This window comes from Microtus pennsylvanicus, chromosome 10, assembly GCF_037038515.1.
Source record: "Microtus pennsylvanicus isolate mMicPen1 chromosome 10, mMicPen1.hap1, whole genome shotgun sequence".
In the NCBI taxonomy this organism is placed as follows: Eukaryota; Metazoa; Chordata; class Mammalia; order Rodentia; family Cricetidae; genus Microtus; species Microtus pennsylvanicus.
In genome coordinates this window covers 105445788-105470901 of record NC_134588.1, presented here as the reverse complement: position 1 = coordinate 105470901, position 25114 = coordinate 105445788, and the positions used below count along the sequence as shown (strand labels likewise).

At 40.5% G+C, this 25114-nt stretch overlaps 2 protein-coding genes across 7 annotated transcripts in view; one reads left to right on the top strand and one right to left on the bottom strand.

Moving 5' to 3' along the window:
- The window catches only part of Gpatch2 (G-patch domain containing 2), a 155970-nt gene extending 134655 nt beyond the window's left edge, over nucleotides 1-21315 (bottom strand). For 2 of the 6 annotated variants that reach the window (XM_075989419.1, XM_075989418.1), the window contains exons 1-5: nucleotides 21125-21282; nucleotides 11933-12649; nucleotides 5830-5891; nucleotides 3440-3622; nucleotides 2561-2640 (exon numbers count right to left, since the gene is read on the bottom strand). In XM_075989419.1, the coding sequence (XP_075845534.1) occupies nucleotides 2561-2640; nucleotides 3440-3622; nucleotides 5830-5891; nucleotides 11933-12649; nucleotides 21125-21186 (1104 nt within the window). In that variant the 5' untranslated portion in view covers nucleotides 21187-21282. Of the gene's footprint in view, nucleotides 1-568; nucleotides 2434-2560; nucleotides 2641-3439; nucleotides 3623-5829; nucleotides 5892-11932; nucleotides 12650-13127; nucleotides 13227-21124 lie in introns of those variants that run through there. The other 4 variants (XM_075989416.1, XM_075989421.1, XM_075989420.1 and 1 more) reach the window with 4 other exon arrangements.
- A 92-nt stretch (nucleotides 21316-21407) lies between these two features.
- Nucleotides 21408-25114, top strand: part of Spata17 (spermatogenesis associated 17) — a 176815-nt gene continuing 173108 nt past the window's right edge. The window contains 2 exon segments of the mRNA XM_075987601.1: nucleotides 21408-21558; nucleotides 21560-21636. Coding sequence (XP_075843716.1) covers nucleotides 21520-21558; nucleotides 21560-21636 — 116 coding nt within the window. The 5' untranslated portion in view covers nucleotides 21408-21519.

Sequence of the window (25114 nt, the reverse complement as noted above, 5' to 3'; positions counted from 1 at the left end):
CTGTATGCATGGAGGTGCTAGTGTATGCATGTAGGTGTTCTATCACTGTATGCATGGAGGTGCTAGTGTATGCATGTAGATGTTCTATCACTGTATGCATGGAGGTGCTAGTGTATGCATGTAGATGTTCTATCACTGTATGCATGGAGGTGCTAGTGTATGCATGCAGGTGTTCTATCACTGTATGCATGTAGGTGCTAGTGTATGCATGCAGGTGTTCTATCACTGTATGCATGGAGGTGCTAGTGTACGCATGTAGGTGCTATTGTATGCATGCAGGTGCTACTCGCCCACTGAAAATCCTCTGCTGCCACGCTGCTTAATGGGCTACAGCCACGCATGTTGCAGTCTGCTCCTAACATTAATCTTTCTTATATAAACTTTGTCTTTCCAGGGTGAATCTATGCTAATTGAAATTAACTTCTTACTACAAGAAAAAAATGGACACCCCTTAATTACTGTCTTAGCGGGTTAGGTTTGTTTAAGGTAGCAAGCTACGTATACTATTATCAAAAACATATAGAGAAGTAGAAAACTATTAGCACAAACTGAGAATCTTACCTTTCTTGCTCAAGTCAGAGTTTTTATTGGTTAAAAAATAATACAGTACATAAAGATCTAAACAAGGACAATTCAGGGTTGAGAGAAAAAACCTTCAGGAGTCCTCTGTTTTCAGTAAAATTCTGAATACACATTGTAGACCTGGAAAACAGTCCATGGCCTAATGCACTCGCTCCATGTTAAACACACATATATAGAAATCTCCATGAAGTGAAGTCTAATCACCTCTACAATTTAGACGGAAAAGCAGCTTTGAGGATGGCACAGCCATGTATCATCAACACCATGAAGCCAGTCTATCAGTTGTAATAGCTCCTATAAAATACCACAGTGAGACTTCAATAAGCCTAGAAAATGGGCTACAAATCCCAGCAATGCTCAAGCAAGCAGTGGACCAAAAATAAAAATAGGTAAAACTGAGCCAAGAATTAGATAGCATTCATCTAGATTCATGATTGGTGAGGCAAAGTTCACAAGCTGAGGCATTAAAGTGACTTATTCAGATCTAAAGGACAGTCATCATACAAAACAAAAGCATTTTGGAATTCAGAAAAACATGAATTTTTGCTCTTAGACAGTATAAAAATCCTAATACAATTATGAAGCACATCATTGCACTTTTAAATCTAGGACAATCAGGAGGGTCAACTTGCACCGTGTCATCTTTAACATCTCCAGAGAGGTTGTCATACATTCCTACTTTGTTTATTTTTAAATCTTTCAGACCACAGTAATTTTAGATAAAGGTAATGTCAACTTTAAGTTTCCTTTCCATTATATTTAATTTAGTCATTAAATGCTGAGCTGAATATTAAGCCATACAATACGAAAACATCAAATCACCAAGACATCAATTATGGGAATTTGAGAAAAAATATTAATCAAATTAAAGTAACTATTTTAAAGAACTCAAGTGACTTGAATTAGCATAATGTAAGATTTATGCTGTCAACGGAAATGTTGTATTTCCCTCCTGCTTGATGACAATGAGATGACGCACGCATTTCTAAAACTAGGGCACACATGGGCCATTCAAGGATGAACCAGCATCGCGCTTTAGAAATGCCAGGCTCCTGTGATCTCATCAAGCTCTGAGCCAGTGAGGCAGCTGTGACTAGTTCAGGGCTCAGACACACACCACTGAAAAAGTGGCAGCAGGTGTCCCCCTAATGGGGACTGGTTTGTCATCACTGTGCTGTTTTAGAGGTAGGATGAAAATTATAGCACAAAATACAACAGGCTTGTAATACAGAACAACTATCCAAGTAAGAAGTCAACAGAACAAAGATAAACTTGAGTTAAAGACTATCAACCTCACCTACTTACATCAGCCCTTATTAAAGAAAGTACCCTGAGTAAAACACAAGTATTTTAGATAATGCTGGTATAGAAGCCTTTTTGTAAAATGAATTATAAATGGCAATACATCATTTTTTATTTACATGTCAGATATAAAAACTGAACCTTAACCAGTCATAGAAATATTAAGGAATACTTGGGTTAAATATAGTTTCCAATTTTCTTTTGTTAGCATTTGGCAAAGCAAGCAATACATAAATAGATCCAATGTTAAAAACCATAAGAGAGAAAAATATATAAAATATACAGTAGTTTCTATCCACCCTGGGCCAGCCTACATCTCAGGGAAGCCTCCCCAATCAGACTGATTTCTGGCTAAAGAAAAGAACATCAGTCCTGCAGCAAAACAGCCCAGGCCTGCATCAAAGGCTCGCCCTTCAGTGTATTCCTCCAGGGAAGAGGACAGGAGCCAGGTTCCCTCGAATGCCATTCCCCAGGTGTTCAAAACGTAACTAATTTATTAGCAATAGAAGATTTGATTTATAGGGGAATCTCACTGGTCCAGTTTGTAGCCTACAAAAAAATGGATTATTTTTAAGTATAACATTAGAATATAAATAAAGGGCGAGCATGTGACTTTTTATTCCACAGAAATGGAAACATTTCCAAACATGACAATTCAATAAGAAAGCATGCCTACCATTGAAGGTGGAGCCCCTCCAGATTTTTTCATATTCTTGGAAGGCATTCCATGAAGGCAACTGAGTCTAGCTTGGAAACCTGGGAAATGAAACAGGCAATTTAGAAGATCCTGTGTTCACTGAAGCATAGAAGATCCTAGCCACAGAGAATTCAAGCTAAGTTGCTGATAGTGGTAGCACCAAGACTATTACTGGGGAAAATGTGAAACACACTTAAAAGAACTAAGGTGATTCCCAGCAGGGCTCTAATGCAGTCAGTCTTAACTAGCCAGTACTCAGAGGTCAAGTACTCTCTTTTCCCCAGTTCACACTCCTATTAACACCTTCCTGATGAGTCAAAGTGGATGAGTCCAGTACTTGGATTAGGGCCCAGCACATTTCTCTCCAGCATTCTGTGTTTATATTCTTTCCTGTAGTGAGGAGCAGTGGCCTACTTTTCGTCCTGTCCTGCTCCCGCACAGCTAGCTTTACCCAAAATAATTACACGGAAACTGTATTTTTTAAACACTGCTTGGCCCATTAGTTTCAGGCTCTTATTGGCTAACTCTCATATCTTAATTAACCCATTTCTAATAATCTGTGTAGCACCACGAGGTGGTGGATTACTGGGAAGGATCTTAACCTGCGTCCATCTTGGAGAGGAGAGCTATAGCGTCTGCCTCACTGCCTTCTTCCTCCCAGCATTCTGTTCTGTCTTTCCCACCTACCTATGTTCTGACCTATCAGGCCAAGCAGTTTTCTTTATTAATTAACCAATGAAACAACAGAAAGATAGAAGACCCACCTACATCAGTTTCCACTTTAATCTACCCTTTCAGTGAAGACCCCAGTAAGAACCGTAAGCAGACGCGAGCCAGCACTTAGGAAATACTACTGACCTCTTCTGCCAGGATGTGACATGAGGGGGAAAGACCCACTTAGGATCCTTTCAAACACAGGGTCAGGTAAGTTCCTGTCTAGCTCTGTAGGATCCTCCTCTTCCCACCAGGGCACAACTCCAGCAATGCCGCAGGCTCCACCTGACTCCTTTTCATAGAACCAGTCACTCTGCTCATCATCACCTGTGCAAAGACAACGTTCCCAAAAGACTCAGTCTTACCATGGAAACAGATGAAGAACAACATTTACTCACTAATATTGACGATGGAGTACCAGGGTATTATAACTGACCATCTAAAATGCACTTAACCTCAGTGAGTATCAATGTTCTGTCTTGAGATTTAAACAGATAAAAAAGATTAAAAGTACAAAATGTAGTCAGCTTATAAAAATAAGAGAAAGGTAAAATTTAAAATGAGTCACTAAATCTTCCTAGGATCAAAAGAAGCCACCAGTACTGGCGGGATTCCTTAAGAGTTTGCATAAGTGACCATTGTTTCCTTTTTATGATACTTCTGATTTGAGTGTTCTTACTATAAATTTTAAAATGGAAACTGGGCCAGAGAGATGGCTCAGCCGTTAAAGGCTAGGCTCACAACCAAACATATAAAATGGAAACTGCAATCATGAAACAAAAACAATGCCAAAAAAAGCAGCAAAACATAAGCAGAGAATGGCATATGATAAACAGACGTAGTTCACATAAACAGCGAAAATTAAAAGCAATTGTAAAATGAGAACCACAGACTGTTTGAATTAGGGAATAAAAAATATTTTGTTAAAATTTACAGAACTTTTCACAGGAGAGACAGACTTAAATGGTTCAGAGCAGGTCTATGAAAGGTGAGCGGGGACTCACTCGAGACTGACCATGAACACTGCGCCCTACGTCCACTACTTTACTTAGGAGGCTGAGGCACAGTTCAGGGTGTAAGGCCAGCTTGTGCTATGTAAATACAGAACCTGTCTCAGAAAGAAAAACAAAACAAACAAATAAAAAAAAAACCTCTAGAAAAATGAAGAATTTTGACCTTACTTTTATGTGATATGGAACATTATTCTTAGAAAGTAAATTAAATAGTCACCAAAATCTTGGGCATACAACCAGATAGGGAAATGAAAAACCCATTGACTTATAGCATTGAGATAGTCATTTCAACTTCATTAAATCCCCCAGTTAAAAAAAAATTAAAGATTGGGAACACACATAGTTCTTAAAGAATAAAATCAAGTGAGAACAAAGTAAATTAAATGCTAGAAAATATCTCAGCAATGTGAGATACAGTAAAGTCACAATAACTGTTGTATCTTCTTAAGTCAGTTCCTTCTACAGATGTCCACAAAAGCGTTTATCATATCATTAACCTCTATAACCTGGAAGCTCTGTATTTTAACAGAACTTAAGTCTATTACCAATGTAGTTCTACTGACATAGTCCAGACAGCCTCAACATGCACGTACTGGCAAACGGCAAGAAGGGCCACTCTGCTTTCCTTACCAACAAGGCGCAAGAGACAGTACGGGCAACATTACTGTGACTTCCCCCATAAAAATCACTAAATGATTCATAATTTAAGACAATAAATATATTATTTCTTTCTGTACTTTCTGCTGATGTATTCTTTTTGTTGTTGTTGTGTGTTTGGTTTGTTTGATTTTAGAGACAGGGTCTCACTAATTACCCTGGCTGGCCTAGATCTCATAGACATCTCCCTGCCTCTGCCCCTTCACCATGCACGGATTAAGAGGAAAAGCTACCACTCCTGTCCCCAGTAATGCATTCTTAAGAAAACAGGAAACCTCTGTGCTAAGTACATAGAAGGTTAGTTCAATGTTATGATTTGAACAAAGCATAAGCGAGAACAGGTTGTGGGCTGATGTAACTAAATGAGATCAGCCCAAGAAAGGGTGACTCCTCATTCCTTCACAAGGTTCTCAGACTGTTCACAGCTCCGAAACACTGCCATGGTGAAGTGTGAAAAGATTCTGGAAGTTGGAGGATAGAAAAGACCGTAAGATAGTTATGTTTAACAGTTTATAATACTGAATTAATAAAAGTCACTTAATTATAAATGTGACAACTGAATGGTAAATCCACTCTTAGGAGAGCTTACACAGTCTTATAGACATCTGGAATAAGGTGGAGAATAAGCATCAATGTCTGGCAATCTTGCTAAAAGGGACCAAGCTACAAACACTGAAGTACGCAAAGCTGAGTAACACATGCTACATTTTAGACATCTATTATTGTGTTAGGAAGCCAAGACGCCTTCCCCAGAGTGGAGAAGCCAGCTAAGGCACTACACAGTACTTGTAACAGCAAGGGGTTACTGTGGGCAGCTTACAACTTTAAAATGTTTCTTTTTAAGGGAAAACAGTATCTCAGTACCTTGTCTTCCCTCGTCATTGGTGAACAAGCCTGCGTCAGTGCTGCTGAGACTGCTGGAGTCACTGTAACCAGGAAAAGATGAAAAAGGAAACAGATCAAAACAACAATTGATCTAAAATTTTAGAGACATGGCAGCTCAGAGTTGGAACTTGAGCCTGACAAAGATCTGAAAAAAAATAAGATTTTTTTTTTTTACTCAAACTGCAAATATTCCATTTCCATTAACTACAGTACATATTATTTTTGGCACATAAAACCTAAGGAATCTAATGGGACCTGGACAGTAAGCCAGATGTGACGGCGAGGAGGCGCTGACATAAGGGACACATTCTATTACCTGCTTTCATCAGCTGCTCACTGCTCCTCTCCTGTGCTGTGCTGTGTGAGCAGCCTGAGCCTGGAGCACCAGTGCTCGCTGAGACAAGGGAGTCTCCAGTCTTCGGCACAGAAACACCAGGGCCTGGGATGAAATAATCTCCATAACCCTATTACCAATAATCTAAAAGAGTCATTCTCAACAAGTCAAGGCAACTCCATGCCTCACAAGAAGGGAGTGCTGGTGGCTGCCTATTAGCTCAAGGGGAAACAACAGAGGAAGTTTTAGGCCATTATTAAGAAGGTTTCCCATCCTACATAAACTGGAGAATAAGACACAGGTTCAAATTTAATATGGAAATTCAGTAAATAACAGATACTCAGCAAAAAAGAAAGAAAAGAAAAAACAACTGCCATTAGTCTAATAAAAGCAATATTTATACGACAATCCAATTAATTGAAAACAGGAAGAAAATAAGAAAATGTCATTAAAAACCTTGAAAAAGCAAAAAAAACAAAAAAAAACAAAAAAAAAACCTTGATCCCTAAGAAAATTCTTGTTTTTAAAAGCACTCATGTACTTTCTTACACTTAATTTTTGATTTTAATCAACTAGGAAATTGTCACTAATGATTTTTTAAATTAAAATAGTCTTTTAACAAAGTATTTGTGTGTGCCTGTGTGTGTGTGTGTGTGTGTACATATGTGCTTGCGTGCTGAGATATGTACAAGGAGGTAAGAGGACAACTTATGGGAGTCAGGTCTCTCCTTCTGCCATGTAAGTTCTGAAAATCAAACACAGGGCAATGGGCTTGGTGAAAATGCCTTTACCTCAAGCTCTAAACAAAAAATATTCTATCTATTAATATATGAAACAATGTAGCCTAGCTTATTAAAAATCAGGTTCATTAGCCTATTTTAAAAAATTCTAAAACATATGACCAAATCATTGCTAAGACCTAAATCCACTATTTTCTGCAAACAAAACATTGGTTTTTATTTGCTTTTCAAAGATAAATTCATGAAAGACATAAGAATTTCTTTTCTCGGAGCTTCAGTTAGGACACTTCCCCCCAACTTCCTTCACACTGACTACATGAAGTTCCTTCTCAATCAATGAGCAATAGCATTTCTAAGGTACCGAATCCACACCATCCTATCTACAAGCACAGAGGCCTTAAATAAAAATGAAAAACACCTCAGAAGGTTGACCATCTTGCTTTGTAGTAGTTATCCATACTATTACTGCTTCTCGTTTTCCTTACAACCCAAAGCCCTTAAACACACCCCACGCATAATTCCTTTTCTGAAACCCCCAAGATAAACGTAGTTACAATTAGAATCCCTCACATTCCACGAAGGCATACTCTATAATGCCCCCAGAAGTCTAGTGTAGCACTCTATAATCAGATCAGCCGTCTCTCAATTAGTCTAATGAATAAGCTTACGAAATATAAGCCAGGTTAAGTCTGACAACAGTGAGCAAGTATTTTACAGCCTGCAAACCATGAGTCAGTTTGCTATTTTCCAGCTGCCACGGTTTTCTGGGTTCAGATTTACCATCTTCTAATCCAGTCTACATACAGCCAGGTTCACCTTCTCACTTCTGACTACACTTTTGACTTTTCACTTTTGACTACAGGTTCAAGCATGATACCCTGGAACAGAAGAAAACCATTTTAAATACAGTCAAAGTGATCCCAATAAAATACTGACGTAAAAGATAAAACACATCCATACTCGCTAACTGTGGTGGAGGTATCAGAGTGGTGTAAAAAAGGAACAGGAAAAGAAATAGGCTTGGAGTATGAGAATGTAAAAGGCACGAACTCCACAAACTGTCCCAGTGATATTTCTATAAACTTAGACATACTCTTCTAAAATGGTCAGAAACACATTCATACATTCGTAGACCACCTAAGATGACAGCATATAAGTAAAAACTTTCTTTAAAAAATGTTAGTTTATACTTGGAGAATTAAATTTAGATTTCAAGGCTTTCTATGGGTGGTTTCCTTGTCAATTCTTTCCATTCTTATGTCTGCTACTCTTGCTTCTTCTTCCTCTAAGAAGCATGCCTACCTCTGTCCACAACCTGATAAATCTCAAGATATATGGAAATCTAGATTCTGCAATACCACTCTTTAAAGATCCTTGCTCTACACTAAGGTAATTTTATGGACACATAAAACAAATTTCTTGTCTTATAACTACCCAGTTGCTGCATGTACTTCCCTGTTGCTATGTTCATTAAGAACAAGAATTTAACAAGAAAGGCTTTTCATTTCCAGCAGCTAGTGGCCATGACGATCCATCTGCGAGGATACAGTATCTCTCTGCTTTGGAAATAATTTTTGTTACTATTACTTAGATGAGAACATATTCCATGAGTAAAAGTGTATATATTACTACTAATTCTCCTTTTCACTTGGCTCATTATGACTAGAAACCAAGCTCAATTGGGAGCAATACCCTTCCCAATACAGCTTCCCATTGCAGCTTTCCCCACTGCAGCTTCCCAATGCAGCTCCCATTGTAGCTTTCCATTGTAGCTTTCCCAATGCAGCTTCCCACTGCAGCTTTCCCACTGCAGCTTCCCATTACAGCTTTCCCACTGCAGCTTCCCATTGCAGCTTTCCCAATACAGCTTCTCAATGCAGCTTTCCCACTGCAGCTCCCATTGCAGCTTCCCACTGCAGCTTCCCATTGCAGCTTTCCACTGCAACTTTCCCAATGCAGCCTTCCCATTGCAGCTTTCCCACTGTAGCTTCCCATTGCAGCTTTCCCAATGCAGCTTCCCATTGCAGCTTTCCCAATACAGCTTCCCACTGCAGCTTTCCCAATGCAGCTTCCCATTGCAGCTTTCCATTGCAGCTTCCCATTTCAGCTTTCCCACTGCAGCTTCCCATTGAGTTTTACTCTTAAAATAGGTCCCAAGTACCAGCACAGACATACTTTACCCTTCGCTGTATGGATTGAGGTCAGCAAAAAGTAAACAGAACAGTACTGCCCAGATTCTGTTGTCCTAAGTTTCTTCATTGCCAAAACTTCCCACTGCCTACATGATGAAATCTAAACCAAACAGACCCTCAAGAAATGCTGCTATCCAGGTCTAGTAAGTTGAGCATCCAAACTGCCTAGGCTCCCACAAAGCCAGTGCGTGCAGTAGGATCAGAAACCCATTGCCATTGTTCTTGAGTATTAAAAAAAAAGCATCAGTAGAAAAATGTTCTCATTAAACACAACTTTTGCAGAATGCAAAAAAAAAAAAGAACTCAATGAGACAGTCTTTTTACTTGAAATTTTGAGGTAAGAATTATTCCCAAGACCAGTTCTTCACAAATAAAAACATTTGGAATATTTAATCAACCTTTTAACTAAATCACCAATTAAAATGCCTTTCTAAACTTGGAAAAAAAAAAAAAAGAAATGCTGCTACTATGGCCCAGATCCCCTATACTTCTTCGTGGCAATGAGCTGCAGGTTACCCTACACTGATCTGACAGTCTATGTCTTCACACAGGCTGTTTCTTCCAGTCATGCCACTTCCTAGCTAAAACTCCATTTATCCTTTTCCGAACAAGTCTGCTTCTTGCTTTGAAACACAGTTCCTTTGAGAAGCCTTTGTTCACAGGTGCCTTTGACATAATGTGTCCTGTTCTCTATGCTTGCTTGTCTGCCTACTCCAGCCAAGGGCATGGCGGAGAGTCTGCATCATGAGCCTTTGAGCTAGCAATGTACACTGCAGCCATCAAATGCTATATACACACAGTTTTCTACTTATAAATCAAATCCAAGAAACAGAAATCTTCTTAAATTGGAAAACTTTGGAAATAGAAGATTCCTTCACTCTGTAGCAATCCTTCCCACAGAAGAAATTGCACAGAGCCCTTAAGTGGCAACAGAAAACTGGTATAAAGAAAAGTTTAAATCAGAGGAAATATAGTTAACATTATTTTATTTAAAATATCATATTTAAACTATGTACCTGACAGGTGAATAACTGGGAAACCTGATATACCTACTTGACCCTGATTTTTGTTGAAAAGAAGAAGAAACACCTCATTATTGTTCCAGGTTGGAAAGTGTAAGAAACAGATGAATAAAAAGAAGACATAGATGTTGTAGTAGAAGTGGCGAGGCTACGTCCCCGGCACCTGGCTGCCCACATGGCTAGCTTATGCTCCGAAATAATTACACGGAAACTGTATTCTTTTAAACATTTCCTGGCCCACTAGTTTTAGCCTCTTAACCCATTTTTAATAATCTATGTAGCACCATGAGGTGCGCTTACCAGGAAAGATCTTAACCTGCATCTGTCTGGAGTGGGAGAACCATGGCGACTCACTCACTCAGTTTCTTTCTCCCAGCATTCTGTTCTGTTTACTCCGCCTACCTAATTTTATGACCTATTAAAGGGCCAAGGCAGTCTCTTTATTTAACCAATGAAATTAACACAAGCCAGAAGACTCTCCCCCATCACATAGAAAACAAAAAGGAGGGGCTTCCACAATCAACCAGAAAAGCAGGCAATCTGTACAAAGCCCAGAAGTCAAACTGTTACTGCACGGCCACACACCCTCAGCAATGGGCAACAGAGCTAAGGGCTTTTGGCTAAGTGCTCCTCAGTGACAATGATCCAGTACCAGAATACCACACACCCTATTTCTTGAACAAAAACAATGACTTCCTTGAAAGACAACAACTTTTCAAAACCTTCTTCAAAAACTTTTTTACTAGCCGGGCGGTGGTGGCACACACCTTTAATCCCAGCACTTGGGAGGCAGAGGCAGGCGGATCTCTGTGAGTTCGAGGCCAGCCTGGTCTACAAGAGCTAGTTCCAGGACAGGCACCAAAGCTACAGAGAAACCCTGTCTCGAAAAACCAAAAAAAAAAAAAAAGAAAAAAACTTTTTTACTTTTGAGGAAAAACTCTGTAGACAGTAAGCTGTCTAATAAACTCTGTCACCTCCAGCTGGGTCCTATTAACTGTGGTCACACTTGCAAACACACCCACATATAGCCAAATATCTAAAGCCCATGATCGCCAAGACCAAAATGAGGCCAATGCTACAAGTTAAAAGTCACATGCTTTCTCTGGGAACATTGCTTTCTGGCCATCAGACACTGAGGGCTGTGACGAACAGGACAAGGAGCACCGCTGCTCTCACAAGCAGCTGGATAAATGGCAGAGGTTCACTCTGAGCTGACGTGCAAGGAGCACATGGCAATTAGATTAGAGCTGGTCTGCTTCCTGAGATGGGTGGACACCTTACTAACACACAAATGCTACAATTCCCATCATTCTAAGGACCAAACTCTGCTGCTTCCACGCCATAAATCGGGTCTTAATAGCTCATTAGTGATCAGAATTCCCTAGCAAGCTACAGATTAACACCAAGCCCCAAACACCACATGTTTGAATTTTTGACATCAGGAATCAAAATAATGAATATGCACCCTAAAATTCTTCAAAGGCTGAAGCTGCATAATGACATGAACAGTGAAATATCCCAAAGAGCAGTGGCTCAAAAGCAAATCTTTTCCCGTAGAAAAGTCATTTCTTTTTTCTCTTTATAGCTGAAAATTAAGACAGTTATAACACAACTAACACTTTGAATAAATCAAATAAGCAATTTTCTTTGTGTGAAAATGCTATAAATTATAAAGAAATCTATATCTAGTTGCAAAGTAATACCACTATCATTATGGCAGTTTATAATTATCTTAAAAGAATTAATTAAAATATAGAACACACTCAGCCCCAGGCATGCAGACAAACATGTTACCTTTCGCTCATGAGCTCATCGGAGACTTTCTGTTCTTCATACTCCATTCTGTCCTTATTGGTCTGGCTCGTTTCTTCACTCTCCAAAACCACTCCTTCCTCTTGGGCTTTTGGTCCTTGTCTAACCACTTTCAACTTCCTTTTCTTAACTTTATTCCGGGTAAACTCTGGGTACTGGTAAGCTCTTTCGTTGTCCATTTCCTGATCTCTACAGCCTTCAGGCAGCTGGGTCATTGTCCTTTTATTAGAGATGTCCTGTGGGAGATCCACTGCCATGCGCTTTACCTTCCTCCTCCGGCGGAGAGTTCTGTTCCCAAGGTTGTCCACAGCAAAATCAGACTCGTGCCATAGGAGTCTCTTCCCTCGAACACCATTATTTAAGTTTGAAGATGGCCTACGTTTCGCCACTAACATTTGGTCATCGGAGTCACTATGATCCTTCTTGTTATTGTTGTGGTTCTCTCTGTAGTCTTTACTTGCTTCTTCTAAACTAGAATCAGAGCCTTCGCTTAAGCAGTGGCCAGTCTCCCAGGGGTGGTGGACATTATAGGACCTCCGCTTCCGCCCTCTCCTCTTTCTGGCCTGGCGTTTGAGAGGGCAAGACAGATTGCGAGAGTGATCTCCCGTCTCAGCAAAGCCACCTCGAGCTTGCTCAGAGCTCTCTTCCAGTGCAGAGACAAGGTCATGAACAAGCTCTTCCATCGTTCGACTGAAATGCCTAGACATTTTAGAGAAGGAGAAATAAAGTCACTTGGTGTTACCCGAGTCTTCCACACAGGCATTTCATTCTAAACGTGGCTGGAATTAATATTCTTTACAAGATGCTGAAGGGCATATGATTGCAAAGTCTGACAGCTGCAATCTGATTCCTTAACACTCTTCTTGCATACATTCTGTGGGTCTTTTTTTAAATTAAACATAGGAATGGCTGGGTGAGAAAGTATATACCTATCTATAATCCTAGCACTCAGGAAACTGAGACAGAAGAATAAGTTTAAGATTGAAGTCAGTCTGGAAGACCTGGCAGATTTTGTCTTAAAAGGTAAGTTCTTAACACTGAAATCACTTCAAGACAGGTTAAATAGAGTATCAGCTAGGGGAAGGTTGCTCAGTAGGCTAAGCTCTCGCTGCATAAGCATAAGGAGCTATATCTAGATCCCCAGCACCCACGGAAAGGCTGGACTTGTGGTGCGCACCTGTAACCCCTGCACTCTCGCAGAGACAGGCAGATCCTGTGGGCTCGCTGGCCGGCCAGTTAGGAAAGAGCAAGCTCCAGGTTGAATGACAGGCTCTGTCTTAAAAAGAATAAGGGAGAAACATGACTGAGGAGTACCTTTGGATGTCAGTCTATGGCATACACATGCAGCCACATGGGGAAACACATACACACTCACACGGGATCTCAGGATTTTTACATGATTATTATGTAATCATGGGATACATTCTTCTACATAAGCCACTGTTCCTCACCTGCCCCTTTTCTAAAACCAAGAACCTTAACGGTCTCTGTCCCTTCCCTGCCCATTAATTCCTAGGGAAAGGAAGCATAAACCCCTCCACTTCCCATAAATTTTACCTCACCACTGCCATGATATCAGAGGGAGACCGACAGGTATTTCCAAATGTGTTTAATTAGAAGGGAAGGAGGCGGGGACTTGGGGAAACAGGAGGATTGGGATAAAGGAAGGTTAGACAGGGGAGCACGGAACCACAATTCTTAGTTAAGGGAGCCACTTTAGGGTTGGCAAGAGACTTGACCCTAGAGTGGCTCCCAGGAACCCATGGTGATGTCCCCTGTTAGTCCCTTGGGCAGCTGAGGATAGGCAACCTGAAATGACCCTATCCTATAGCAATACTGACGAATATCTTGCATACCACCATAGAACCTTCATCTGGTGATGGATGGAGATAGAGACAGAGACCCACACTGGAGCACTGGTCTGAGCTCCCAAGGTCCCAATGAGGAGCGGAAGGAGGGAGAAGATGAGCAAGGAAGTCAGGACCACGAGGGGCACACCCACCGAGACAAGGGGGATGATCTAGTGGGAGCTCACTAAGGCCAGCTGGACTGCGACTGAAAAAGCTTGGGATAAAACCGGACTCTCTGAACATGGCGAACAATGAGGGCTGATGAGAAGCCACGGACATTGGCACGGGGTTTTGACCCTACTTCATGCTCTGGCTTTGTGGGAGCCTAACCAGTTTGGTTGTTCACCTTCCTAGACATGGACAGAGGGGGGAGGACCTTGGACTTTCCACAGGGCAGGGAAACCTGACTGCTCTATGGACTGGAGAGGGAGGGGGAGAGAAGTTTGGGGGAGGGGGAGAAGGGTGGGAGGAGGGGGAGGGAAATGGGAGGCTGGGAGGAAGCGGATACTTTTTTTTTCCTTTTCTCAATAAAAAAATAAATAAATAAATAAATAAATAAATAAATAAATAAATAAAAGACTTAAAAGAAAGTTTAACCAAACAGTAGGCATATCTTTAGGCCACTAAACACTCACAATCCAGTGATAAAGAGACTGTATTCAATTCTAAACTGGAACCTCAGAGCTCTGTAAGGGGCCATCATTAACACATTCCAAAGCAGTCTAGTTTAGTCGTCGGCAACTGTGGCACTTTCAAGTTTTAATAAATCACGTAGTTCTTTCCAAATTCAGATCCCAGTGATGTTAAATTAGCTGGTGTGACAATTTTTAAATGTTATGGGTACTTCAGATATGTACCTTTCTCATATAGATCACGGCCTAGCACTTCTCAGACTACATTAGACAGGCATCAAAATATCCTTAAGAGTCCTCTAGAGGCCAATAGAGCTTGTAGAGTTTATAAGAGGGATAAACACACTCTTTTGGCAGAGGGCTAGATTACAATAGTTGGCTGTGTAAGCCATACAGTCTCTCATCACTCAGTTTCTCATTATAATGTAAAAGTGGCCAGAAATGAATGAGTCCCATAAAGTGGTTTGCTTTCATTTTCAATAAAATCAAGTGGTATCCTACCAATTTCCCAACCCTTGGCCTATATAATCTCCAGTTACAAATATCTCTGTAATCTATATATTGTAAGCTTTAGCAAATGCCCTGTAATAGTCTGTAACTTTTCATTTTAAAACCTAAAAGCAAACAAGGTGATTTAGTGAGCTTTATTGTTACGATGCTACATACATCCTCTAACAGCTAAGCATTTACTATCTACTAATATTTACTAGCTATATTACCTCATTTCATTCTCAAACAACTTGAGGTGACAAACAAGACAGAAATAGCAATACATCTGTCACTGTGACCAATCGAAGTGGTAGAAAGGGGGTTTAAGCCCTAACATCAGATTCCAGAGCACCGGTGCTAATCAGTTATGGGGGACAGCTGCCCCAATTCCATCAGCCACTCCAGAGTTTAGTTTCACCAATTTAACTGTTAAGACAGATTCAGTGAACATGGTTATCTGTGTAGAATGTTTTCAACAGGAAAACGGTCTAGAGAACCTAAATCCACACAACACCCAGGGCAGTGTGGCTGAGGAGGATGAAACAACCCTGCAGGGCTGGGAGAATAAAATGTGAGCAACTGAACAACATACTGCTGCTTTCCAGCTACCTTGGATTGGCATGCTCCAGACCTAGCTCCTTCCACAATGTGAACATGTAAACAAAAGGTCTATTCAGAACAGTTTCATACGCATGGCAATTCAAGCACATACTCTGAAAAAACTCTAGAAAGCAGCTGAGATTTCTTTCTTCCTTCAAAGGAAGAAAGTATAGAACTCCTGCAGTATAGAAGGTTTCAGACTACAGCATCCTGACCTGGGCATCACATCTGAACTGGTTCCCAAGTCTACAGAGCCTATAGCGCTGGCTACTTTGAAAAGTCAGATGGATCTTTCACTACTACCTGTGTACTAATAACTGCCTATTTATTTTCTTTCCCTGCAAAGAATAACTTGCTCCTTTCCTTTAACACCAGCTCTCTGGAAGAAGTGTAATCTGAAAAATCTGAAAAGCCTATTATTTCTGAATATAATACTGCATATTTAAACAAAATTCACTTAAAGACAGCTTCATATGCATTAAAATTGGGGTCCTTTCTCTTAAATGTTCTATTATTGGTTTAGAAATAACTGCTTTTTTTTACAAAAATGATCTTATCATTGAGTGAACAGATAGTTCAAAATTTCATGTTAAGACATGAAATTAATGAATAAATAAGTCTCCATATAAAATTGGTTTATTTTAAAGGCAGTTTGGCACATTACTTTAGATGAGAAAAGGAGGTGGCCTTGGTGCCAGATTCTTTGTTTCCTGTGTAGGCAGGAAAGCCTGAACTGAGACCCTTCCTCACTCAGCTTAAGTGCTGGCATCACGGGCTAGACAACCATGCCTGGATTAGTCAGTGGTCTTAATGTCTGAGCAGGTTAATGCAGCCATTTAAACACTGCAATATGACACTCAGCAATGGATTGTTTTTAATTTCCTCATTTATTTTTATTTCATGTATAGTGTTTTGCCTATGTATATGTGTCTACACTATCTACAGTACACAGGAAGGCCAGGAGGGTTAGAGGACTCCCCTGGGACGGAGTTATTAACACACAGGAGTTAAAATGGTTGTGAGCTGCCATGTAGATCTTCTAGAGGAATAGCCAGTGCTCTTAAATGTTTTTCCAGAAGACCTAGCTCTCCAGCTCCTTATCAACTAACTTTTATTGAAAAAGATTTCTAAAACTAATAAGGTTTAGTACTATATAACCAACATGACTAAGAATGGAAGCATATTTTCTTAGAATCTCTTTCAAATTGAGCTAGCGTTACTCAATTGTCTATTGTTTCTCTTGAGAAAAATAAAAGTATTTTAACTAGAAGAGTCCGGTGAATTCTATGGTGTCATGCAAGCATAAATTGACAAAAGAAAATTACTTTAGAGGATACTTTCAAAACTGCAGAAACACAGAAAAAAATCTATTTAATATCATTTCAACTCAGAATTCAATCACCTTTCACCCAGAATACGCTCTGACTTTTCCACAACTCATTTCCAAGCAAAATCCCTGTGATTAGCCAAAAATATTAGAAAATTAATCATCACATCATTTCCCTTACATCTTCCAGGTAAAAGGCCATCAACTGGACAGTTCTCCATCTCCTTTAACACAGCTCTTCATGCTGTGGTGACCCCAACCATAAAATTATTTTCACTGCTACTTCTTAACTGTGATTTAGCTACTGTTTAGAATCATAATGTAGCTATCTGATATGTGACCCCTGTAAATGACCCTCCAAAGAGTCAGTCACAACCCACAGGTCTATATAAATATAAATGTGTGTACATAGTAAGTCAAGAACTATGCTTATAATTGTATGCTTTATGACTACTCACAAGCAAGAAAATATTATTTCCATATCATGTTAGCTATTGCATTTTATTTAATATTCAAAAATAGAGTTGTTTAGGGAAAGCTATTTGGCCTTACAGGTATGCAGCAAATAGTCAAAAGGTTCAGATGAAAATAAATAAACAATAGTTTATAGAGATTATAGCAATGGATAAACATATAAATGGTGAAAGATGCCACGCTAAAGGTGAAGCTTACATTTTATGATTAATCAAACAATATATGATCAATAAGAAATATCTTAAATATGAAACTTTCTGCTGCTCACTGGGACTTGAAATTTTTCTGTCTTAATCACATTGTTACTTATCAAAATGAGCCTTTATCACAAGCTAAAATGGTACGAGTGTGGCTCCTAGAGCCTTCATGTTCTTCTTTGCTTGCACACAGGAACATACATGAAAAGATTAATCTTAAAACAAAACGAAATACTATCTTAAGGCTTGGTATGGTGGACCTTGCCCGTAATCTCAGCGCTTAAGGAGGCTATCCTGGACTACAGAGTTGAAACCCTGTCTTCAAGGCATCTCATTTCTACTTTAATACACAGATGTGAATAACAAGAGGATTAAAGAAAAGAATCTCTCTTCCACAGTTAGGAATTACAAAGTTCTGGAACAAGCAGGAGAATCCGTGCCCCTAAGGATGCCAAATCACTGATGGCGTCCATTTGCTGGGTCTGCTGGGAGCTGCAGCTTTGTCACTTTGGCACCATAGACACTGGAGGAAACTTTCTTTCCTCTTTACCCTAGAAAAAAATTTGAGAACTAAATTGGTTGGCCTTTAAGTGCAAAAGAAAGAAGGAAGGGAGGGAGGGAGGGAAAGAAAGGGAGGAAAGGAAGGAAGGAAAGAGTAAAGTCTAATTCTACTTTTCAGCTAATGATTTAATAATGTGAACTCACTTATTTTACTTGGAAACCACTTTTTGATTTTCTGTTACTTCACTTAATAACTGACTTCAAGTCATCCAAACTTTTCTCACTGCTTCTAATTACTCTCAAAATGTAAATTATTCATTTAAAAAGTGCCTAAATGAAATGCCATCAGAATCTAAGCCAAACTAGACAAAAATTTTGGAATTTAAAAGTAATTCATTCTGTCAACCAGATTTGTTGGAAATGTCTTGATTATTACTTTTATATGATAATTGCACAGTAAATATTTACTGGATATATATCTTGAATTCCTAGATTAGAAATATGAAAACAGCTAAGGATTAAATAGGAGTAACTACCATACTGTTTGATATATGCCAGATGATAAGAATATGGAGGGTCTACAAATCAAAGGCTGACTTAGTGAATGTAATTTCACTAAAATCTTCAGACAATACGGATTTAACTTTCCTGCTACATTGGTAAGACCGCATTCTAATAGCTTAAGTAAGGTAAAAACAAAGGCAAATGATCAAAGATAACTTAAAGGTTTCCAGCTTGGCATACAACAATGTCAAGAAGCTTCCCCACGACTATTTGCCCCAAATCAGACTTTCTATTGCTTTGATCTTTAACTGAAGGAGTATGCTCAATCAGGCAAACTTAAAGGTTTAGGAATCAAGACACTCCCCTCTCCCCAAAATTAGCTGCTCAAAACCAGCAGTTTCTCCGATACAGTTTCCCAGATAATAATAAAAATCAACATACAAAGAATGGAATTCCAGAAGAAAAGCAAAGGTCCAGAATCCATCTTAATGGCTTTTTACTGTTATTAAAGCCACAAAGCGTGGTCTATTAAATAAAAATACACTACCTCAGAAATTGGAGGTTGGTTTACAAATCTGGCAAGTACTTTTCTAATTCATAGATACTACATTAGTCAGACATAACGAGTACATCAGGTCATTGAGGAATTTTCTCTAAGCACACTAGAATCATACTGCAACTCAGTCCCTTAGAGAAGTTATTTAAATTAACTTCACCTCTGCTGTCACCTCATCTAATATGTAAAGAATGCATTGCACTTAAATGAAAGCTCATGGGTTTACATACATGAGATGACATAAATAGATAGAACCAACACCAATTAACGACTTACTGGTAGCAACCACTAATAGCACGGGAATTTGACCATTTGGATAAAACAAACATGCAAGGCAGTTCAACGAATGGAACAAGGACGAGGAATTATCAAAGCCTGAGCAAGGCAGCACGAGCCTATAATCCCGGTACTGCAGAGGCTGAGACAGGCAGATCACCAGGTGGAAAGTCAGCCTGGGCTCAGAACAAAACTCTGTCACAGGGAGAGGAAGGGAAGGGGAAAGAAAGAGGGAGCACAGTAACAAGTGGTGGGGGGAAGGAGGGCTGAAGGGTTGCACACTTGTGCATACACACTAGAAAATAAAGGGTCCACTTTTGGGGAACACATCTCTTCGGCCAATCAAGACGTACTTTAAGAATTTCTTTCAAAACCACAAACTGGTCGGTGCTGAGGACACTCTTGTCTCATTAGGAATGAAGAGTTTTCCCTCAGGTTAAGACAGTCAGTCTAGCAAGCAAATCCCGTTTAAAGTAACAGCCCAGCAATGTGCAGAGTCTCTGTGCAAGACGGGTGATTAGGAAAAAGGGCCAGAGGTGTTTGGTTTTGTCAGCTGTCATACAAATTCCTTCCTCTCCAGGAAGCCCAAACCAATGGACTGAGCACATTCCACCCCACGCCTCACCGAGACACCGAATCGAGAAAGCATGCTTGAAAGGAAAGACCAGGATGTACCAGGACGTTGGGAAGCCCCTTGATCATGGTCAAGTGTACATCATGGCCCAGCATGTTCAGGTGCCAAAACTAATACAAGCTAACACATTAATAACTATGTCTCTTATCCCAAGCTGACTACAGCAATTAAAAATGGCCCATTATAAAAGCATTCTCCATTTTACTAGCTGAAAGTTGGAAGACTTTCAAAGTCACGAGAAAAATCGACACTCGTTAAAAATTGATCTCTAGAGTGAAAAGATCTAAATACAGCACTGGACGTAAAAATGTTCAACTTTTCCGTCAAAGGGAGGCAAAAGGACCTGCGATCACAGCCCAGTCGAATTCCTTGGGCTCTTTCTGATTCTGCAAACAGGTATGGGCTTCAAAACCGCACTTCTTTTGACTTATCGTTCAGATTTTTACGTTTCAAGATTGTCGGCAGGATATCCACTTTCTCATTTCACTTTGTTTATCTGCAGGGAAAAGCCTTGGGAGAAACGGGGTGTGTGTGTCAGGGGCGGGGTCGACCTCGGCTCTCAAATGAAGAAAATCCAAAACCTAGCACTCGCGGGCACTGGGAAACTTAGCCACTTCTTGTAGGCCTGCGACAGTCTCGTATCACGGGGATACCAACAGGATAAAGTATAATTTGCAAAAAAGCAACTTGAAAACTTACAGCAATAGGTCATGGTCACTAAAAGACCAACTCCAACCCAAAACTTAAGGCTGTTGGACAACACTCATCTCTCGAGAACTGGGACAGAACCTCTAGGTAGTGGGAAACTTCTAGGTTTTCCCTAAACCGTGCTGCGCAGGGCGTATGGGAGCCTGAAGGCTCTTCCACTAAGAAACTTCCAGAACTGTGGATTTGTGTAATTCCATCATAATTTGGTCCAAGGTGACCAGTTTAGCAGGGGCGACAGGGACCACCAGGCCTGATGTGGATTTCTGGAATTCCATCATTCATAGAATTTGGTCCAAAGTGACCAGTTTAGCAGGGGCGTCTGGGACCAGGCCTGACGGAGCTTAGCGCGGTCGTCCCTGGTCCGGGAGCCCCGAGGGGCTACCCGCCTGGGCGCCCGCCCCGTCCTCAGCGGCCCGCCGCTCTCACCAGCTCTTCCCGGGGGCGGCAGCGGCGGCTCCGATCGCTGGGCGTCCGGCGGCCCCGAACATCAAAGACACACAGGAGCGCGGCCTCGAGGCTCAGGCCCGAGGACCGACTCCAACTCCCGCAGCCCCGGCCACTTGCACACAGCACTTCAGCATTTTGAGAGGAACTTCCGGAAGAGGGCTGGAGGCGGAAACCGGAAGCCGGAAGCGACCATTCGCTCTCCTTCGCTCGGCGGCCGTACCTGTCGAGCAGTCCTGGAGGAAATAGGAGACAGTTGGCTGAAGTCAGTTCTCACGTAAAAAAAATCCGAATTCTCTGTTCAGTCACTTGAAACTGACACAGAGTGAAAGGAAAGGGGAGTGAGCAGGAAGTTCACTTGGTTCAGCCCAGTTGTCATGGAGACCCATGGTAACAACTTTGGTAAACCCCAAAGGCCTGGAGGCCATGGCTACTTTAGCTAAGCTTCAGTCTCGATCGTCCTTTCTAGAAACTCAGTACTACTTTAGGAACCGGTGAGTAGTGGAAAGAGGGGTCGCAAAAGAAATTTACTGTTAGCAAATTATTTAATTCAGGAAATACCCTCACAGTTTTCCCCATGGGGACTCAAATGTGATAGGAAGTATATATTACACAGGTGGATAGTTTTATGTGTGTGTATATATATTATATATCATACCATATAATACTGCATGCATATATTGCATAATATGTTGTATCCTAATGTATTATATATATATGTATATATATATATATATATATATATATATATATATAGAGAGAGAGAGAGAGAGAGAGAGAGAGAGAGAGGTCATTAATAGGCTTTTATGCTCTAAGGAGAAGCCCAGCATAGATATGACTATAAAGTGAAGCCCCTTACTGGGGAAACTGAGGCAAGTGAATCACTGTGAGTCTGGTCCAGCCTTGGCTACACAGAGAATTCAAGGCTCTCCTGGACTTTATATGGGAGCTTTTCTCCAAACACTGTTTTTTCTGTATTTAAAAATCAACCCTGAACAATTTGGTTTGGTTAAACTTATTTTCCATGTTAAAGGTTTAGCGGCCCAATTGATGTTACCAGGGCTACCCTATAAGTTCCACGAGCACAGAATGTCAGTATCCAAAAAGGAATTTTAGCTTCCTTTATCTCACAGACATGGAATTCAATTGTTCTGGGATTCATCTGTCTTAAAGTGAACGTTTCTAAACCACTGTGACAAGATCATTAGTGCTTGTAAGTGAGCAAACGCCAAGACAGCATTCTCCACCCCGCCAAACACACCCAAATGTCCTGTCCATGAAAAGGGTCCTTTAAACGGGAAGCAATGGGCCAGCAGTTTTTCTAACTTAGAAGAAACCACGAAAAGAATATTACATTGTGATAAAATACAATGATCTAGCAGACCAGTGGGAAAAGATGTCAATGTGAGAAAGTCCTGCTGAGCAACGCTTACCCTAAGTACATCTCGCCTGCGCTTCTGTTATTGTTTCATCGTGTACCTGGAACTACTGCCAAGGGCAGTGATTCAGTGTCATAGCTTTTGTGAGACGGAATGGACCTTCCTCATGCTAGGAGTGTTGCTTTGTTTTACCATTATTTCAGTCTCTAGTATCTTTTCTACTTCCTGAAATGTAATAACCATGATAATTATTTGCCAAATAATTACTGAAACTTCCAAATAATCATCTTTAGATAAGCACACAAGAGCTGGATTCTTATTTCAGCATTCAGAAATTCTTTTCAGATCCACTTGGAGTTATGTGGCAGTCTTGTTTTTGTTTACGGCATCGATATATAACTGAAACAATCCCATCCTTATAGCAGCCAGTTATGGAGCTGTGTCGTTTAAAGAGGAATAGGGATGGCACTCTAGGTTAAAAGCGAGCTGTCAGTTTCTTTCTGCTAGCTAGCAGGCCGCGCTATGCAGGCTGTTGGAGGAAACAAGTCATTAGGGATCACGCTCAGCTGCAGATCCTGTCTACTTAAATACTGAACTGTCTGGGAAGACTTGTCCACTAGTGCAGTCGGTGCGTAGATATTCTGAGGGTGACCAACCACTTCTTGACTGGATTAGAGAATTAGAAGGAATACATACCTGAAATTGTAGAGCAGAACAAAAGCTTGTTGAGGGAGGTCACAGGAGAAAGGGGAGCACATAAAACATAAACGTAGGCTAGAGAGATTGCTGAGAAGCTAGTGCTCCTGCTGCCAAGCCTGTGACCTGAGTGATCCCCAGGACCCATATGACGGAGAGAGAAAACAGACTCCTGCAAGGTGTCCTCTGACCTCTTCAGACATATACATACTATAAATTAGAAATAATAAAATGCAATAAAATTTTGAATTAATGTGTTTAAAATTAAAGGTAAATTCCTTAAAAAATTGATGTTTCCCAATGGTGACTGAATATGTTAGTTCTTCTTGAACTTTAATATGTGCTCCAGAATCATCTGGGAATTTTGCTAAATATCTAGGTTCTGATTCAGTGTGTCTCAAAGACAGAAAATCTGCATCCCTGACAGGAACTCCTGCGGGGCTCTAGTTCACATTTAAAAGGGAGATCAACCAGAGGAAAAGAGCTGTAGCACTTTATCTGCACTTCTTCAGCGTTCTTCTGAGTTCTACATTTCTTCCCTGCTCTTAGAAGGAAAGGGAAGTGAGCATCCCTTAGCATGCACACTTGGTGCAAGGTCACCTAATGCGGTACACTTGCCCGGGACGAATTTCTCTTTCAATCATAGTTGTCTGGCTGGCGAAGTAGGAGTAAGCACCAAGCTCTGCTAGTCTAAATAGCTTGAGAAAACTGCTGCTGAGAATCCATTCACAGGAAGGGACGAGTCCTATGTTCATGCCATGCTTCTATGTCCATAACAAGGTAGGGGCAATATTGTCTCTACCGCATTACTGGCACTAGAATAATGCTGAAGTAGAAAGATGATTTTGTTGACAAAACATATCACTAAGTCACAAGGTTTGTCATTTTCACATGTTAACTTTTCTTTAAAATTGTATTTGTAATATTAATGTTGATCTTGCTAGGCATTTTGACTCAGTGTTATAACCCCAACACTTGGACTAAATAATGTGTTCAATGTCAGCCTGAACTAGTGCATGGAATACTATCTTTTTTAAAAAAGATAGTATCGTTTTATCTCATAGGAATTATATATTCCCATATTTCTCATTATTGAGGCACATTTGGAATGCTTTAAATCATAACTAAGAAAATTCATGATGGGTTGATTTAATAGCTTCCCATTCATTATTGTGGGCTAGAGAGATGGCTCAGCGGTTAAGAGCACTGCCTGCTCTTCAAAGGTTCTGATTTGTATTTATTTTAGGTTTTTAATTAACATAATTTTTCATTCTCATCAGAACTTAATAGTAATTAGCTACTACTGTAGCTGTGACTAAAATAGTCACTAATTAAAACACTTTGTGGGCATCTGACTGTTCCTGTTGTAAATATGGAGACGACAAGAGTCCACAGAAAGTCATGAGGGAAACAGAGCATGGACAGATGTAGCGTCATCCTGGGATAAGTATGGCAGGCCAGAACCAGGCAAGGTGGACACCTGTTCCTAGACATGCTGATCTGCTTAGGAGAGAGAGACTGGGGGATGTTTGGGATATCTGAGAACCGTCAGAAAGAACTATTGGAGATACGAGTCTGCATCTGGAGTACCAAGTGCCAATACCCTGTGGCTAGGAATAGTCAAGAAGATAACAAATTCAGCCTGGTTAGTCTCATTGTCAACTTGACACAAAGAAAAAGGGAGAGCCTCAATTGAGTTACTATCTCCATCAGATTTGCCTATACGCATGTCTGTAGGGCATTTGTTATTTGCTAATTGACACAGGAAGGCCCAGCCAACTATGGGCAGTACCAATTCTAGGTGGACCTGAACTGTCTAGGACAGATAGCTGAACAAGCCAATAAGCAATGGTCGTACAAGGTCTCTGCTCCAGCTCCTGCCTTCAGGTTATTGCCT